Source organism: Notothenia rossii (assembly GCF_949606895.1).
Source record: "Notothenia rossii genome assembly, chromosome: 1".
NCBI classification, from domain to species: Eukaryota; Metazoa; Chordata; class Actinopteri; order Perciformes; family Nototheniidae; genus Notothenia; species Notothenia rossii.
The window spans coordinates 89,185,769-89,203,197 of record NC_136912.1 but is presented as its reverse complement, the minus strand read 5'-3'; the positions used below and the strand labels follow the sequence as shown (position 1 = coordinate 89,203,197).

Here is a 17,429-nt window from a genome sequence, read left to right as displayed (position 1 = left end):
ATTTGTAATATCTTCCATTACTCAAGAGGTCTTTGAAAAGTTTAACCCTTGCCATTTTCATTATAAGGTGAAGCAACACACATCTTTTATTGTGATATACTTGTGACTTTTTATTGATTTATTCTGAATCATAAGCCTACACATATTTGTTTTAAGTAAGAGAAAACAAGGCTATTCAATCCCAAATCCTCGTTATTTATTACTCCCTAACTCCTTATTAAAAGTTGCTGATAATTAATCAACCCAAAAGCCCATTACATTTAGAAATATAAACTACTTTTGGTATAGAGCGCGATGTATAAATATAATGCATATAGGCTTTTCAGGAAACAATGAGATGAATAAACAGTCAAGTAAAAAAACAATATATATGTTGGTTAAATAACGATAATAAAAAGGGAGGATTAAATGAAATATAAATGTTCAATCTTAAATCTGTTGATAAAAAAACCTTTTCAGGGCTCTATATTTTGGGGATGATACATCATATCTTTTTTTTTTACATAATAAATATTTCTTAGAGTTCAAATAATCTCACTTTTTTTTTCTTAATAAAATGTAAGTGTTGGTTGATTACCAGTATATTTAATTCCCTTTGCATAGGTTAAAATAATTAGGGTAAATAATAAATAGTCTTCATCACATTTTGCCTATCTGATATAACAGCTATCATCGTCATAACAGCCCAAACTGAAAAGCACGACGAAGCAGACCCATGGGCAGACCTTAAGGCAAACGCTGAGCTCTCATTGGCTGTCAGGTGCGTCAGTCAGGCCTAGCTCCGCCCCTTCCCCCCCGGACCAGGCTCGGTTGAGACGTCGCGTTGAGGAGGAGTGCGGTTGGAGTGCGAGAGGGTCGCGGCCGCGATGATCTGACAGATGAAATAGCGATAAAAAAGAGCGAGAAGGCGGTCGTCCTCCCACACAAAACAATGTTCCCCAAAGGCAAAGGCTCCCCGGTGCCCTCCGACGGCCAGGCGAGAGAAAAGTAAGCTCCGAAACATTTATTTTTGTGTATTTTTCGCCTCGCAAGTTGTTCCTCTGTTGATCGCTGGACGGGCTAACAGGAGGCGATTTCCTCCTACCGAGTACTGAATTGAATGAACCGCCTTGTCTGCTCGCCATTCCTCCCCTGAGCCGTGTTTCTGCTAATGTGGCTATTTCCAGTCTCTTTACACCTCTGCTGTACGATTCACACTTCAGTTTGGTTGTGTTTTAATCATATTCCTGCAGGTTTTTTAAGAGGAGGAAACAATAACATGCTGCACAGTACATTGTTTTCTGTGTTGCGCTCCGTTTTTATTTCCCTCAGCCCCATCAGTGCCACCAGGATACTGTACCCCTGCTAATATAAATAGCCGCTGTTATTTTCAACACAACACGACGCTGAATTATACTGTTGCTTTAGCACTTTCCTTTTCACCTGCTCATTGTAGTGAATCTTACCCCAGGTTGTAGCTTGATTACACAGTCCCCATTGAATTTTTTTGGCATAGGCTATTTGGCAGCCATTGTTCAAAAGGCCCGTGCCCGACTCTAGTCACTCAAGTGCTCGTTGAAGAAGATTAAATCAGCTGTTTGACGTTTATTTATGACCAGTTTGTTAAATTAACATTATATTTGTTTCCCCACACAGGTTGGCTCTGTACGTTTATGAGTATTTGTTGCACATAGGAGCTCAGAAGTCTGCACAGACCTTTTTATCAGAGGTATGTGACATTTTGGGAAAAACTAAAACCACACTCTCCTGTGATTGTGCTCTTTAAGGAAAAATCAACAGTAAATCATACAAATTAACACCCTTGGATAATTATTGAAATCCCTCTTTCCTAGATACGATGGGAGAAAAACATAACACTTGGAGAACCTCCTGGATTCCTGCATTCCTGGTGGTGGTAAGTGAACATATTCGAGTCTTTCCTGTACACGTGTTCAGGGGTTGTTGTGTGGTTTTGTTTGCTTTATGACTGGTCTCTTCCACAGTGTATTCTGGGACTTGTATTGTGCTGCGCCAGAGAGGAGAGAGTCATGTGACCACTCCAGCGAAGCGAAAGCCTTCCATGATTACGTGAGTAGTGCTTACACGGGAACTGATGTACATATTGCTCTGTCTTCGGCTAAAGGAGACAACAACTTTGCTAAGAAGTGGTCTAAATAATGCGCCTTAAACTTGGCTTGTGCAACGAGTCTTGTTTTTTTGTTGTTGATGCTATCAGAACACAAGTGCATATAATCTCGGTTTGTCAACACTCAAGTCCTGACAAAATCTCCCTCATGCTCCTTCAAGTGTGATATGGCTTCAACTTATTGTGAATTCTTTGAAGCTTGAACAATCATCCCGATTTAACCCTTCTTTCACTTTCTTTTTGCGATATCAGTCATTTGGTTTTGTCCACTGCCTCTTTTGCAGCCTTATTCAATTTAGGATACTATATGATTGTTTACTCTTACATTTCTAAATGGTCATCTTGCCCTGTCGTTGGCTTGAATGAAGCACCCAGCAGTGAGCTTTATAGGCTTCTGGGAAAATGATTCTGACGTCAGCATGTCCTGAGTCAGACCTGTCGAGCTCTCCCCGTCCTCTCCACACTTTAGCCCCCTGCCACAGTTTGGAAGCCCAATAAGAAACTAACGTGTGTTCTGCACAACTTCAGAGACAAACGGCTTGATTTCTGTAAAGCACTCCAGCTGCCCTGGTCTATGGTAGCTCCAGTTGATAGTGAAATGTTTTATCTGCAGTGACGTAATCCTAATGAATTTCAAACTGAAAAACTGTACAGGCAGTCTGGGATCCAACATCTATTAAAAAGAGCTCGGGACAAGTACACAATTCAGTGTGGACTGCTCTTCTTATGATAGCCCATAGCATGCAAGTATGAAAGAGCTATCTTGATAAATATGCAATTTTCGCCATGGTGCTTTTTTTTTTTTTTTTTTTTTTTTCATGAGCTGCATTGTTTCCAGCTTTGAGTAAGCATTCAAAAGGAGCCTCATGAGGATCAAAGAAAGTGCAAACTGCTAGTCGGTTGCTGTTCCCATCCCTTGTGTTTCATCATGTAGCGAATGAAAATGAAGTAAACAAAAATACTGTTCTGTTTTCTGCTGTATCGGCACAGCCAAGAAAGACATTAGAGGTTAAGGAGTCCTCTCGTGTTCACTGATACACAGTACGAAGGTTGGTGGTGTATCAAACAGGAAGGGGTTAAAACTGAGATGTTGGTCCTGCTCTTAGCAGATAGGGTTGTCACGGTAACAGGCCTCCTGATCTGGCAGGTGACCTGGGAGGCAGAAGAGCAGCACTGCCATTTTTCAATAAACACATTCCTTATTATTGCAGCTCCAAGGTGTGCATTTAGTTTAAAACCAGTGTTGATTCACAAAGCATACTGCATGGTAACATTCTTGCTTGTTGTCGTTTGCTTGTTCTGGATTTTTTTTTTTTTTGCAAAATGTGATTTTTATCTAGAGCTACAACGATAAGTTGATCAACAGAAAATTAGCCGCCAACAATCTGGATGTTCAAAGTAACTTCTTCGTGCAAGAAAAGGCTGTTTTCAGGCTCTAAAATAATAATCCAAGTACATTTCCTGCTTGTTCCGTTACATATCAATTCAGAGTATCTTTGGGTTTTGGACTGAAGTAAACAAACAGTTTCAAGACATTCACTTTGACTTTAAGAATCTCGGATGCACAGAATATCTGTAAAAGAACAACTGAAACAGTATTTTATTATGAACTTTGGACAAGCATCTCAGATTTCAAAACTCTGCATGTCTCTATGGGGGGGGGGGGGATATCTTTATTTTAGACAAATAATAATTAACAGACCGAATTTAACTCGTATCTTTTAGCAATTTCCTTTGTATTTAACAAGGAAACACCCTCAGACCGGTTGTGAGAGATTAAGCAGCTCATGATAAGATGTTAGATTGCAGCTTGTGGTTTCACAGAGACAATTTTTATAACATGGAAAGCATTTAGCAAACCAGGAAACATCGTGAGTCTGATCACTATGGGGAGCTTTCAGAGTTTCTGTGCGGCCGTCTCTTCCCCCGACATCTTGTGGTTGCCCTTCGCTCTGACGTTGGCTCTCCTTCTGTTCATTTGTTGATGTCGAGGGTCAGGCAAGAGTGTGTGGCTACGTGTGTGTGGATACGTGTGTGTGGACAGTACGAGTCCTTAGACCCTTGTCTTTGTCTAGAGTTGGGGGAGGTGAGTGCGTTAGCCCGCAGCGCTCGTAAAAAAAAAAACACCGTCGTATTCACGCTGGGCCTGACGGACGCCTCCCCGAGGGCCCCGTCGCCATGGCGTCGGTTGTGATTGATGGCTGTCACGGAGCTGAGGGCCAGATTGGAAAAAAGGAAAAGGGGAGTGGCACCGTGGCATATGCCCAGCATCCTCCACTGCTGAGGAGCCGAGGGAATAAAGAGGGGGGGGGGAGGAAGAGGAGAAGTGGAAAGGACCTGCTAGAAGTAACGAGAGAGGGAGAGGGAGAGCATCCAGTCAGGATCCAGAGAGGGCTTTTATGATGTTGATTGATGGTTAAACATTTACAAGCTAAACATAGGGGTTGGTTTCTTTTGAGCGCTGGTTCCAGTGGAAGAAGTGAGGCTGTTGAGAGCACCAAGGTCAGGATCGGAGGTTGGGTGGTCTGTGATGCAGCCCAACCCCCCCCCCCCCCAAATAAATGTATCCCTTTTTTAAATCTGACTTTTTCTCTCTATACTATTGCTTTTTACCCTCACCAAAGCTCTTGGTCATCTCTCTTTCTCTCCCCCCCCCCCCCTCCCCCCCATGTGTTCCCCTCTCCCCCTCCCTCTTTGTTTTTGTAAAGCACAAGCACATCCGCCGCCACTCTGGGCCTTTTCCAACCTCCTTCAGTGATTCGACTATTCAGGGGAAATTTGTTTGGCTGGGGTGGCTCTGAAGTACACACACACGTACACACTGACACATGGTGTGTGTGTGTGGGGAGGGGGGGAGTCTGTCTTTAAAAGAAGGTCCCCTGGGAAGTTGTATGGAAGGCCACAGACGAGAGCCTCGTAGCCCCGGGCGGGACATCTGCCCCTTTCCTGTCCCAGAGTCAGTGACAGACGCGTCTCGTTTAGACCGAGAGCAGCATCAAGCACAGCTGTGGCTTTACAGAGACGAGATAAAGATTTCTCATGCCTGGGAACTCGCACTGCATGTTGTTTTCAGTTTGTGACTTCTACAAAGATATGTCGATTGTGTTTTATCTTTACTTTATTATTTCTTAGAAGGCTTTATTCCAGGAATGGACTAATTAAGCCTAGAGGAACAAACACATTGCTGCTGCGCTTTTACTACGAACTAGATGTGGTTTTATGAGCGTATATATTCTAGGAAACTTTATCTATGACACAGAAAGTTGCGTCAGTAAGGCTTTCTTTAGTTTAAAACATCTTCCTGGAGTTTAAAAACTGAAATGTGAGCTCCTTAAAACCTTTGATACTCCCGTGTAGGATTTATTTAAGCTTTAATTAATGCATTTATTGGGAATAACACAACTTATTTGTCACTGGGAATGTGTACTTAAAATATAAAATACTAATCCTCAGACACCCATTTGAGTTTTAAAACATTACAATTATACATGTATATAATTGTCTGTGTCAAATTACCATTTCTAACGGCCCCTACACACGGCGGCGTGCCTTAACGCTTCTGCCCATTCACTTTGAATGGGGTGACGTCACGATTCGCCGAACTGCATTGTGGGAGCAAAGCGTAGCTTCTCTCGCGGTGCTCGCTGCAAAAGTAGAGCAATGTTCTACTTTTGACGCCTCGACGGAGGCGTCAGCCAATCGAATCATATGCCAGTCCAAGCTCTTGCCAATCAAACCGCGTGCTTGTGTGTCTGGGGCGGGAGATTCATGTGATTGGTTGTTGGTCGAGTTTCAGCCCCTCCCGTCGGCAAGCGACAACCCAAGCCGCCGTGTGTAGGGGCCGTAATGGCTTTTAAATATGTCATAACTATGAATGACTGTATACATTTAACCATATCATATTGCAAACGTGACTCATTAAATTCCACTTTTTGTACGTTCACGTGCTGAGCTAAACCTTCACTGTGGATTGTGTTGATTCACTGAGTGCAGAATCAGATGTCTAAATGTCTTGAGTCAAAGAAAGCCAGATGTAGATGATGCACATGGACCTGATTACAATACCTGCATAAAAATACACTAATCAAACACTGGTTCCTCTTCTTACAACTTGTTTTATGGGCTTCCTAGTCCCTAGTATTATCCCTGACTCTATGACTTCTGTTCTATAACTATTAACCAGTAGTAAAAGGATAGGGATACACATTCATTTAATATGCTTCCCAGAAGCAGAGTTGAAGAGTTGTGATTAGCCTGCTTTGCAGATGATACTTATTTTGACTTAGAATCCTGTGTGTGTGTGTGTGTGTGTGTGTGTGTGTGTGTGTGTGTGTGTGTGTGTGTGTGTGTGTGTGTGTGTGTGTGTGTGTGTGTGTGTGTGTGTGTGTGTGTGTGTGTGTGTGTGTGTGTGTGTGTGTGTGTGTGTGTGTGTGTGTGTGTGTGTGTGTGTGTGTGTGTGTGTGTGTGTGTGTGTAAAAAAAAAAAAAAAAAAACACTTATAAAGCTATCTAGATATTTACCCAGAATCCTTGGTAAACCTGTCAGATCATGCAGGTTGGATGGAGTAATTGCCGGATGACTCCTGACAGTAATTGTCCGCAGGGTGGGGTCTTGTTTGACTTGGATGACTTGTCCAGGCACTTCAAATCTTGCTGAAGAGTTCGATGTATGGAGATGGTTTGAATATTTCCTAAAGCAATGCCGGTCTTCAACACTTGTTTAGTTTGTACTCCCAATATGTTGCAGACGGTATAAATTAGAAATAATGTTTTTAATTAGCGCCAGGATTTGCAAAATATAACTAATCTGATTATTTTAACTTGTTTAATGGATTGAATGTCTATTTTGACCATTTTATAGTTAAAGTTGTAAACTGTTTTTTCTTTTTTATAAGAGAACAAAGATTTTTTTTTTATGAGGTCCCAGGGTGTCCACGGGGTCTTCAAAAATATTAAAAGTTGATAAATCAATTTAGCGAAAATTAAGGCTATTTAAAAAGTATCAAAGTGCATTTTCCAAGGTATTACATGTTGTAGCTTGTTTTCAATAAGTATATAAATGGTCCAAAGAGGTTGTATTCTACAGTTTGCCTGAATGTAATCACTGCGTAGGTGTGTAGTGTAATTCTGTGTAGTTTATTTATGGCATCCCGTTGGATTTGACGTCATCTGAACAGGACATCGCACGCTCACTGCTTGATAGCGTGCAAAGGTCCGTTTACGCCGGTTGTTAAACAACATCGTTATGGGGAAATGCAAGTCTGCGTCCAAATGGTTGGAAGATAAGGAGGGAGGACAATCAATACTGTATATAGTCAATGTGAGGTAAAGTGTGTCGCCAAGGTAACCGGTTAAAACTCAAAGTGGCGATGAGGTCTTAAAATGTATGAAAAGGGTCTTAAAAAAAGGTCTTAAAAGGTGTTACATTTGACTTCAGGATTCCTGCACATACCCTGGGTCTGTAGAGTACTGTTTGTAGGAAGGATTTTGCAGCCCTTCAACACTTCATTCTGATTTTCTCCCATATTTGACCTTTACCAAAAAATGTGCCTGTGGGATTTGACTATTGAACTTGTCCATATTGCAATTTCAATGATAATTCAATAGAGAGGTTATTCCATGCAAAGCTTTTAAATATCTTGCTTTAAGTGGATGATGGGACTCCTGTGTACAGTGTATATACTGCCAATATACTATTTATTAGAAGCGGAGTAGGACTTTCCAGTACTTCAAAGGCTCATGTAGAAGGGAAAAACTCTTAAGAGCAAAAGATTCAGCAACACTTGAAGTATACAGAACAACTTTATCACCAAATAAAAGTCTGGTGTTTACCGTGGAAACTTGAGGCGACAAATTAGAAGCAGACAGAAGTACAAGTTGTCATCAAAGAGTGAGCACTTCTTGTTTGTAGAAGAAACAGAGCAGCCGGGTCACCAAACATGTACATGCTGCTCGCACCATGGTGGGATAAAGTTTTGTGCTTTTTGGTGATGTTAAAAAATAGTTCACATGGGCCGCTTATCAGACTGTGCTTTAAGTGACTCATTGCTGGCCTCAAAGCACCCGTTGTGTGACTTTGGTTTCTTTAACAGTGAATAATTAGGTTCACTTTAATTAAGATGGATTCATTAACTTAATAGCTCTCGCTGCGCCCTCTTTCCAAGTAGGAAGGGGCCGGTGCCAACGCTTCCTTTCCATTTTCTTTCTACAATGCGTTCAGATTCGGATATAATGAAATATCTGCATTTGCACAGAATACCTTTTACCCATATGATTGATCAGAAATCAATCAAATAATTGATTATGGCTTTAATATCAAGTTAATCTTATCATGTCCCAACCCTAGTGCTTTGTTGTTCAGACTTACTGGTCAAAATTGGTGAGGAAGTACATGTGAGTGCAAAATGGATCTGCATATCCACTGAAATGTCCTTCCACTACATATTTACAGCAGTATATTTCCGTAAAGGCGTATTTTGGTCTGTCTGTGTCTCTGTCGCGGTGGTGTTGGGGCCTGATGAGATGTGACTCCTCTCTGGCCTCACTTCTCTCCCTGCTGAGGTATTTCACAGTGTCCCTGCAGTGGCAGCTGGAGCAGATATAATTAGGGAAGGCGCAGTCGATACCAGGGAGTGTGTTGGCTATTGACCAGTGATGTCTGTAGAGCTGCACAGATCTGGACAGAGTGTTTGATGCTGCTACATCCATTCTGTGTAGCAATCATCACCAGTTTGCGTCCTTCTACACTTTACAGGCCTCCTGTTGTCTTGTATCTGTTCTTTTGGAAGCTAAATACTGCCGCTCTGAAGACATTAGCCCAGCTCAGATTGCCTCGACTACAGGGAAGAAAAACTCAAGTCAATTAGGAGCGTGTGACCGAAGCAAATGGCACATTAGTGAATTAGAGCTGCGGTTTGAGCAGGAAATCGGCCCAGCAAGCCCCTGCTGTGTAGCAGCACTTTGGAGCCACTGACTCAGTGAATCCCACTGATTCTTATCTGATCCTGGATCAGCAGGATGCAGAAGCCTCAATAAGGAGGACCCCATTAACACAGCTTTTACACTAGACCCATGAATGATAGGGGTCTGTAGAATCCATGGTGGTACATTCAGATTCATTCTTCCATTAGATTTGCATTAAATGTACATTTCTCTTTGACACTTCACATCATTTAAGACGGCACATAGCATGCACAACAATACATGAAACACAAAAGAAAAATGACAATTATGCATCTTAAAAACCACTTTGTTCCTACACTGGCCTGTAAGCCCATCAACACCACAACAGTGCCCGATTTATTATACGTATAGCATTGGCTTGAATATTTGATTTTTAAAGGGCTCATCTTGTGGCTCGCTGACTCAAGAACTGCAACATAATAAAGGGATCAGATAGATGTCCAGCAACAGCATTTCATATGCAAGTTCAATCTGGACCCCTTCTGATTAATTTACTGTGTGTAAAACATTGAGAGGTTGTAAGGTTGCTGTGTTCTTGTTCCTCAGAGTGCAGCAGCAGCCCCCAGCCCTGTGATGGGGGGGATGCCGCCCGGTGAAGGCATGCCAGGAGGACCAATGCCCCCCGGCTTTTTCCAGGTCAGCCAATCACTGATACTGCCTGTTCATGTTTAGGAATGATCTGAAATCAACTCCACCCCACTTAATTTTTGACCCGGCTTGACAAATCACTTCAAAAATAATTTGTCAAAATTGCCATAAATTGGTATCCTGTGGACGGACAAATTATTGAATGCTAATTTTCTTAGCTGGCTCCCGCTTTGAAAAATATCCTCAGGGTTTTTTTGATCACGAAGCTGTAGGTTTCCACATCAGTATGGCTGTGTTGTCTTTTGTTTTGCTCCACTCTGCTCAGTGAACTTGTTGTAAACATCACGGACGTCCTGTCTGGGCCTCTCCAGTGCTGTAAACAGGCAGGCGTGGCCCGGCCATTTCCCCTAATGGAGAAATCGAAAGGTGCAGCACCTACTGTAAATCAATATCTCATGAGGATAGACTCTTGGCAGGCAACTGAAGGGAACCGGCTGTAAGAGGGGACATAGAGATGCAATGTTGCTCTGCTTCCAGTCCAAAATCCAGCTGCTTATTACGAACTAGAAGCCACAAAAGTGTTATGTTAATATCAGGAAAGACATTTTTGACATACTTTCCATTTCAGGATCCAATGGAGGAGGTTCAATTAGACCCCTCACTCTCTGTCAGATCAGCAACATTAGCGACACAGTGCCGGTGTTTAGTGTTGTTGTGAAGCTAATTGCATACAGCTTAATTGACACTGTTTATTCAGGGGAATTAGCACTGATAACATGCTGCAGGCTTCTTGATGACTTGACTGACAGGCGAAAGAGCACACATCCTCTTCATCTCCTTCCTCTCATTCAAGGCCAAGTCATTCGCTCGCTATCCTCCGCTCAGCCTCTCTCTCTCTCTTACTGTGTTTGGGACATGGAAATGAGCATCTTATTTCTGTACATCCTTTTGCGCCACACTTCTTGCGCTCTGACTGTCTTCTGCCCTGCAGTAACCCGGCTTTTGTCGCTTTTGTTTCCCTCTTCATCTCATACTCCCTCTCCCCCTCCTCTGTCTGCCCCGTTGCCTCTTCATGTTGTGCGATGCCACAGGGTCCTCCTGGTCCCCAGGGCTCTCCTCACCCTCAGCCTCCTCCCCCTAACAGTATGATGGGACCTCACAGTCAGGTAACTCTCCCTCTCCCTCCTTCTCTCTTTTTTCTGTTTTGCTGTCTGCGGTCATCTGGGGACGGCTGGTTCTCAGTGCTGATGCTTCATGCCTCTGTCTCAGCTTAATGCTTTGTGCTGCTTTCAGTATTCCCACAAACAGGGAAGTTCTACATTTTAAATTACATGGAGCAATGTCGTTTCTGTTGTAGTCCTTCATGTCGCCTCGCTTTGCTGGAGGCCCCAGAGGACCCCCCATCAGAATGGGGAACCAGGTAGAGAACACACACACACACACACACACACACACACACACACACACACACACACACACACTTTATATATATATTTATAATACATATCACATATAATAAAAAAACAGTTTTATTGATGTCTCTGTGTTTTATTTCACGTAGCCCCCAGGTGGAGGTCCAGGTCCTCATCCCATGCTGCCCAACATGGACCCAACAAGACCACAAGGTGCGACTCAGTGCTGTACTCACATAGACTTCATACCTGCAGTAGAGAAATGATCATGGTGTATCGCTTCATTTAAATGTCCCTTTTCCTTCCAGGCCATCCTAACTTGGGGCCAATGCAGAGAATGAGCGGCCCTCGAGGCATGGGACCTATGGGGCCCGGCCCACAGGTAGAATATTTTACTCTCATAGATTAATATCACCACTGTCTTGATGCAGCAGTAGTCTTTGGGCTTTATAGATTAGTTTTAGTGTTTGTACATAGTCTTTACAAAAAATGCAAAATGTGTTTTTAAAAGTGAAGAGTATGCTTGAATTCAAATATACTTCTTTCATACTTAATCTTTATTTTTAACACAATCTATTAGAGTAATTCCATTGCCGTATTTGTTCGGGAGCTTGAATAATACTTTTAAACTGCTTGATCACTGGTTGTACAATTTGACCAACCATATCCAAACTAGGTATTTGTTGAAGTATGTTGTTTGTATCACTCGTTTGCAGGTTGGTTTTCTTTACATACAATTTTGGAATTGATTTTTTTTTCTCAGAATTTCGGTGGCGGGATGAGGCCTCCACACAACAGCATGGGTCCCGGTATGCCAGGAGTAAACATGTGAGACTTTAAAAACATTTTGTAAATGTAATCTCTTGAACCGTAGTGCATTATCTAACTAAACCTGTTCTGAACACCTAGGGGCCCAGGGACTGGTCGGCCATGGCCCAATCCCAACAACTCCAACTCTGTGAGTACTAATGCACAAACACACACATACAGCCAGAAAAACACGGGTTCAGATTGCAGTCAGATTTCCTCTCAGAGCCTCGGAGGTCTAATGTGCTCCGAGGTTGGAGTCTGGGATGTAATTGTTGTATTATGTGTCACGGTTTCCACAGACAGTTGGACAGACTGCCCTAATGCTATTAGGATGATCAAATGATGACATTTTGAGGTATAGGAAGGGTTTGCTCTCCCATTTCTGGTCTAATGTTTGTGTTTTTGGTTTCAGATGCCTTACTCATCACCCTCTCCTGGAGCATACGGGGTGAGAACACAGACTGGCATCTTAAATTAAACTTATTAAATGGATAATATCTCAGGAGAATACACTTTCAAAGACAGTTTTTATATGTTGTTGTTTGTTCTCCATAGGGTGCTTCTGGAGGTGGGGGGCCGCCAGGAACTCCCATCATGCCCAGCCCTGCAGGTGAGTGCTTCCCTGACCTACGCTGGTATTTGTTAGCTGTTTCATGAACTGTATCCAGTACTAATTATATGTGTGACTACTTTGTTTTTAGACTCAAACAACTCTGGCGACAATTTGTACACGATGATCAACACTGGACCCGGCAATCGAAATAATGTGAGTTGTGTTTCATCGTTACTTTCATTCTGCATTAAGTGTTGATAATGTGACCATTGAGTGAAGTTCAATGGAAGTCCTAAAGCATATATTTAAAGCAGTTTTTACATTTAGTGCACTTTCCAAAAATGATTTCTTTCTTTCTTCTCTTATTATTCAATTGAAATTCCTCAAGAATGTATGTAAGACTGATTTTTTTTTTTTTAAATCAACAATTTTTTTAGATGCATCGTTGTTTGAATTCCCTTAAATTATATATTTATCAAACCTGTGCTTTTACTTATTTAATTCCAAGACAGCTAGGCACTTACGTTTATTTCCTGTCTGTTTTAACGACACATCTAAACATCAGGATCAGGCCTGTGAATGAAAGAGAGGCCACTTAGTAAAACAGTGCTTAAAGGAGAAAAAACAATTAAGTGATGTGTTCAGTGTGTTGCTAGTCGTTAAGAAAAGCTTGTAGCGTTAACTAAACACCGGGCCTCTCCACCATCTCAACAAACTCCTCTGTCTAACGGCCGCTTACAGCTGGAGGGACCATCTGTTTTAAACAGCCATGTTGCACGGGGAAAATACATTTGACATCTTTGTTGGAGTTGAAAATGATTTTCCTCTTACTTTGAGGTCATTTAGTAGAAACAAAAGTACACTCATTATATTGGTTGTTATTTAAACGGTAGGCTACTTTCTGTTGATCAGGAACTTAAAGGTCACCTATTATGCAAAGTCCACTTTTTCATGTCTTTTCTACATCAACATGTGTCCCCTCTGTGGAAAGAGATTCTGAAAGTTTCAGGAAAAAAGATTCTCTCACTTTTTGTCCTGATCCATTTCTATAAAAACCTGTCTGAAAATGAGCTGATCAGATTTTGGCCACTTTATGATGTCATAACGATGTTTTGGCTTGTGTAACCATTAGCCAATCAGCAACCAGGGTAACAGTATAATAGGGGACCTTTAAGTTAAAAGAGAATTTAAAGTAGCAGCGAAAGGTAAATACACTTTAACTGAGCTCCTATTTTTATTTAGAACCTTGTTGGATATTCCTGTGTTCTGGAGATGTGTTGAGTGAGTCCGTTCTGTTTTGTTTCCCCTCCAGTTCCCTATGGGCCCCGGCTCTGACGGACCCCTGGGAGCCATGGCTGGGATGGAGCCACACCACATGAACGGGTCACTAGGTAACACCGCTCGCCACAAAAACACTGTCACCAACAACACCGAAATGCTCGGGTTGCATTACATGAGTTAGGAGTACACTATGTCCACTATGCCACGTGGAGTTTCAGTCGAGAACATTTTAAGAAGTAACCTAGTAAATAAACATTGATTTTAAAGGGTTTCATTTTGATATTGTTTATTCTTTAGGCTCTGGTGACATGGATGGAATGAACAAGGTAAATATTACCTTGAGAGCTTTTACATTTCAAGCTTAATTGGTTTTATACTTATCATATTGCGAACGGTTGTTTCCAGAATTCTCCAAACAATTTAAGTGGCATTAGCAATCCTCCTGGGACCCCGAGGGACGACGGGGAGCTGAGCGGAAACTTCCTCCACTCCTTTCAGAGCGAGAACGTAAGTTTCCTCAGCTAACATCACTGGACGGTGGGTGACTGTACTTTGATGGACACAGAAGTAGAGCACATAGAAAAGCCTCATATTCACATCCCTGACTCCAGTAGGGGAAAGTTGTGTGTGTGTGTGTGTGTGTTAATGCTCTTTTATGTGCCTCTCCAGTACTCTCCGACCATGACGATGAGTGTGTGACCCCCCCTCCGCCCCGCCCGACATGATATGCCATCATTCCGAGGATCTGAACTCACTATAGGACACGGCCAAACACATCAGCACCGAATCAGGGACAGGCGCCATTTTGGTTCCACACTAACGCCAGAATGCTGATCGGGGAGAAAAATCGAAACGGCTGCTGCTCCTTGCTCAAAAACGAAGGACAATATTTCCATTTATCACAATCCCAAGTGTGACGAAACCAGCTACTGAAATGCATACATGACACGTTTTACGTTCTTTGCAGAGCCCCCCTCCCCATGACCCCCCCTCCCCATGACCCTCCTCCCCCTCCTTCAGCAAAGAGAAAAATATGTTTGGGGTTTTACCTCTTGTACTTTTTAATTATTGCTTTGTGGTGCAAGATGTGCAGGAAAATGTCTCCGCTTTTTTGTCCCTTAAAACACTGGAGAGTGTGCATATGCATTGTGAGCTTGGAAAGTCTTTGTCTTGTCCTTTTACTTCTCGCCATGCAAACTGTCACAAGTCAGCTGACATAGGACTCTTGCCTTTTACTCTTGTGGCCACCTTTATAGATAAATGTACCATCCTTCCCATTGCCCACCCTTCTATTTAAAGAGGTTTGTAAAAAGGGGGGGAAAGACTTGAAAGACTATGGCTTTTATTGTGACGACCTTTCACGGTATGTAAGTGCTCAGATGGTTCTTACTATATGTCAAATGGATCCCATTTGATAAATTCCAGTCTCTTATTGCTGACAGCGATGCGATCTTGGCTCATTTAATTTAAACGCCTAGATCGCTGTGCAAGGGAAACCAGACTTCGGCATAAGAAGTGAGTGCATGAATGCTGAGAATCTGTGTACAACATACTACCTAGTGCTCTTCTCTCTGTGGACACCTGCTTTAAGATGTGGTGTGTATCTCTTTACCTGTCTGTGCTTAACGCTCTGTGCTCCTCATCATCGTAGCCTTCTGTGTTTTCTCCAGTTTTGGGTGATTATGATGCTATGAATGAGCGGCCCCATTTTAATCTCATACATATTGGTTGTTCCTCCTGTATCGTTGGTCGTCCCCCGTTTTGCCCGCCCACACATTTTTTTTATATTTTGATACAATCTTTGACTACATATATTGCCCCAGTTATTCAGTTAGTCAAAGCTTTCTAAAACCGATTCTAGTAGGCATCATTATAAACTTTAGCAGCAGTCTTGTAAATGTGATGAGAATTTGTTTTCCTTTTTTTTTTTTTTTTGTGAACATTACGCATTATATACATCTGTCCTATGTTGCCTTCATTTGCTGATATTTTTTTATTTCAAATTGAGGAAAGATTGCTTGTTAATATAATTTTACAATAACTTAACTAAGTGTGTCGGTTGTTTTTATTTTTACTTGAATGTGAAGTGAATCCATATCATTTTAGAGTTACTAGAATATGCCACTGAAGATGTGGACATGAAGTTATTTAAGTTACACATATACTTAGTGTTAAACTAGTGCATACAAATGAAAAGAGGGATATATCCCGCTTGCACATCAGTCTGGAGAGAATAGCTTATTGCCGTTATGTGTGGGAGATTACAGGTGTAGGACAGAGCCATCAAGATTTTCGGGGAGGAGTTGGCTTTCTAACTTCTTGTCATCCATTTTCTGAATCAAGGCCAGACTTAATTTCTTCATGGTCTAACATACATGCTTTATGCAAGGGTTTACTATCTGGATTCTCCCCTGAGTAAGTTAGATGGAGTTAGTTTCGTAAATATCTAAATCGAAACAAACAAGTTGCTCAAATGATTGTTAGAAAGAGAAGTTATAAATTATTTTCACAAGCTAAAAGGACAGGAAAAAAATGCCGGGTTATGCTTACTTTCAAAAAAACGTTACACTGTTTGGTAGTATAAGTGAGAGTGTTGAGAAGCCCGACAACCCATTACCATCGAGGCATTGTTAATTGGGTGGAGGATTCATTTAGGAGCCGTCTTACTTTTGTTAAGATAAGATATGTTATCTCCACCTGCTGGAGAAAGCTGTGGGATACAGCTCAAAGGTTGGGCACTAAAGAGATACAACTTGAGCTTAGAGTCCATGCTCAAGTTCTATTGTTGAGATCATATGTGTGCTTCCTGGAACTTATTATCTTTTAGGCCAATTTTGCCGTTTTTAATACTTTTTTAAATGTTCAATATTATCAGGAAAACCAATCTAAAAGGCAAAAATAAGCCCTTCCTTCAGCACAAGGTATCTGAAAAGCCTTTGAAACGCTTCATAGTAGTCCTAAGATGATGCATCTGTTTAATACGTTGGTCAGTGAAATAATGACATCTCATCATAGTTTGGTAAATCAGAATCAAAGATAGTAAAAAAAAAAAGTGAATATGTTTTTTGGTGGATTTTGAAGATGATACAATTTCCGCCAGATGGGTCTCTCTCTCTGAGCCAAAATGAAAAACAGCTTCATTATGTTGCTCTCCTGTTGGAGTAAAGGTAGCTCCACACTGCCCTCTGGTGGGCGCAGAGGACCCTCCTGCAGAGACCTCTGGCCTACAGACAATATTTCCACTCCCTCAAAGCTACTGAACACACGGTTCATTCTGGCTTTTGATTAACCTAAAGATTTAGACGTGGATCCTAACAAAAGCTCCATGTTTCGGGAGGATCGGACCGCGTTCTGGCTCTGGTCTAACAACAGGAAGTGAGGCTAAACTGCTCTCACGGGATATGGCCAAAGCTTCCCTTTGACTTTAGAGCCACAGAGGTTATAAAAGCTGCAGCAACACAAATACTGTGTTGTAATGTTGACTAATAATAACCATAATAAAAACCATAACAATTTGTAACCATGAGCTATGATCATTTTATTTGCTGTAGTCTTTCTTGATTTGTGTCACATGATCCTTTTGTGCTTTTATATATTAAGATATTACTGTTTTCAAAGGGGTTTATTTTCACAGTCACTTTAGTCACACTGATCAGACGAGTCAAGGCCAACATCTGGAACTCCCTTCCACAACACAT

The 17,429-nt window shown here is 41.8% G+C and overlaps 1 protein-coding gene across 2 annotated transcripts; it reads left to right on the top strand.

Annotated features, from left to right (window-relative positions):
• Window positions 1-773: 773 nt before the first annotated feature.
• ssbp3b (single stranded DNA binding protein 3b) lies at window positions 774-15,777 on the top strand. Of its 2 annotated transcripts, XM_079673824.1 has the most exons (18): window positions 775-987; window positions 1,636-1,708; window positions 1,833-1,894; window positions 1,983-2,067; window positions 9,634-9,723; window positions 10,767-10,841; window positions 11,033-11,095; window positions 11,237-11,300; window positions 11,396-11,469; window positions 11,851-11,915; window positions 11,997-12,045; window positions 12,310-12,345; window positions 12,453-12,507; window positions 12,599-12,663; window positions 13,763-13,841; window positions 14,029-14,057; window positions 14,137-14,238; window positions 14,401-15,777. In XM_079673824.1, the coding sequence occupies exons 1-18, from the start codon at window positions 932-934 to the stop codon at window positions 14,428-14,430; spliced, it is 1,152 nt and encodes a 383-aa protein (XP_079529950.1). In that variant the 5' UTR covers window positions 775-931; the 3' UTR covers window positions 14,431-15,777. The 2 variants fall into 2 exon arrangements, with proteins under 2 accessions (XP_079529951.1, XP_079529950.1); XM_079673825.1 differs by lacking the exon at window positions 10,767-10,841 and having other exon boundaries at window positions 774-987.
• Window positions 15,778-17,429: the final 1,652 nt, after the last annotated feature.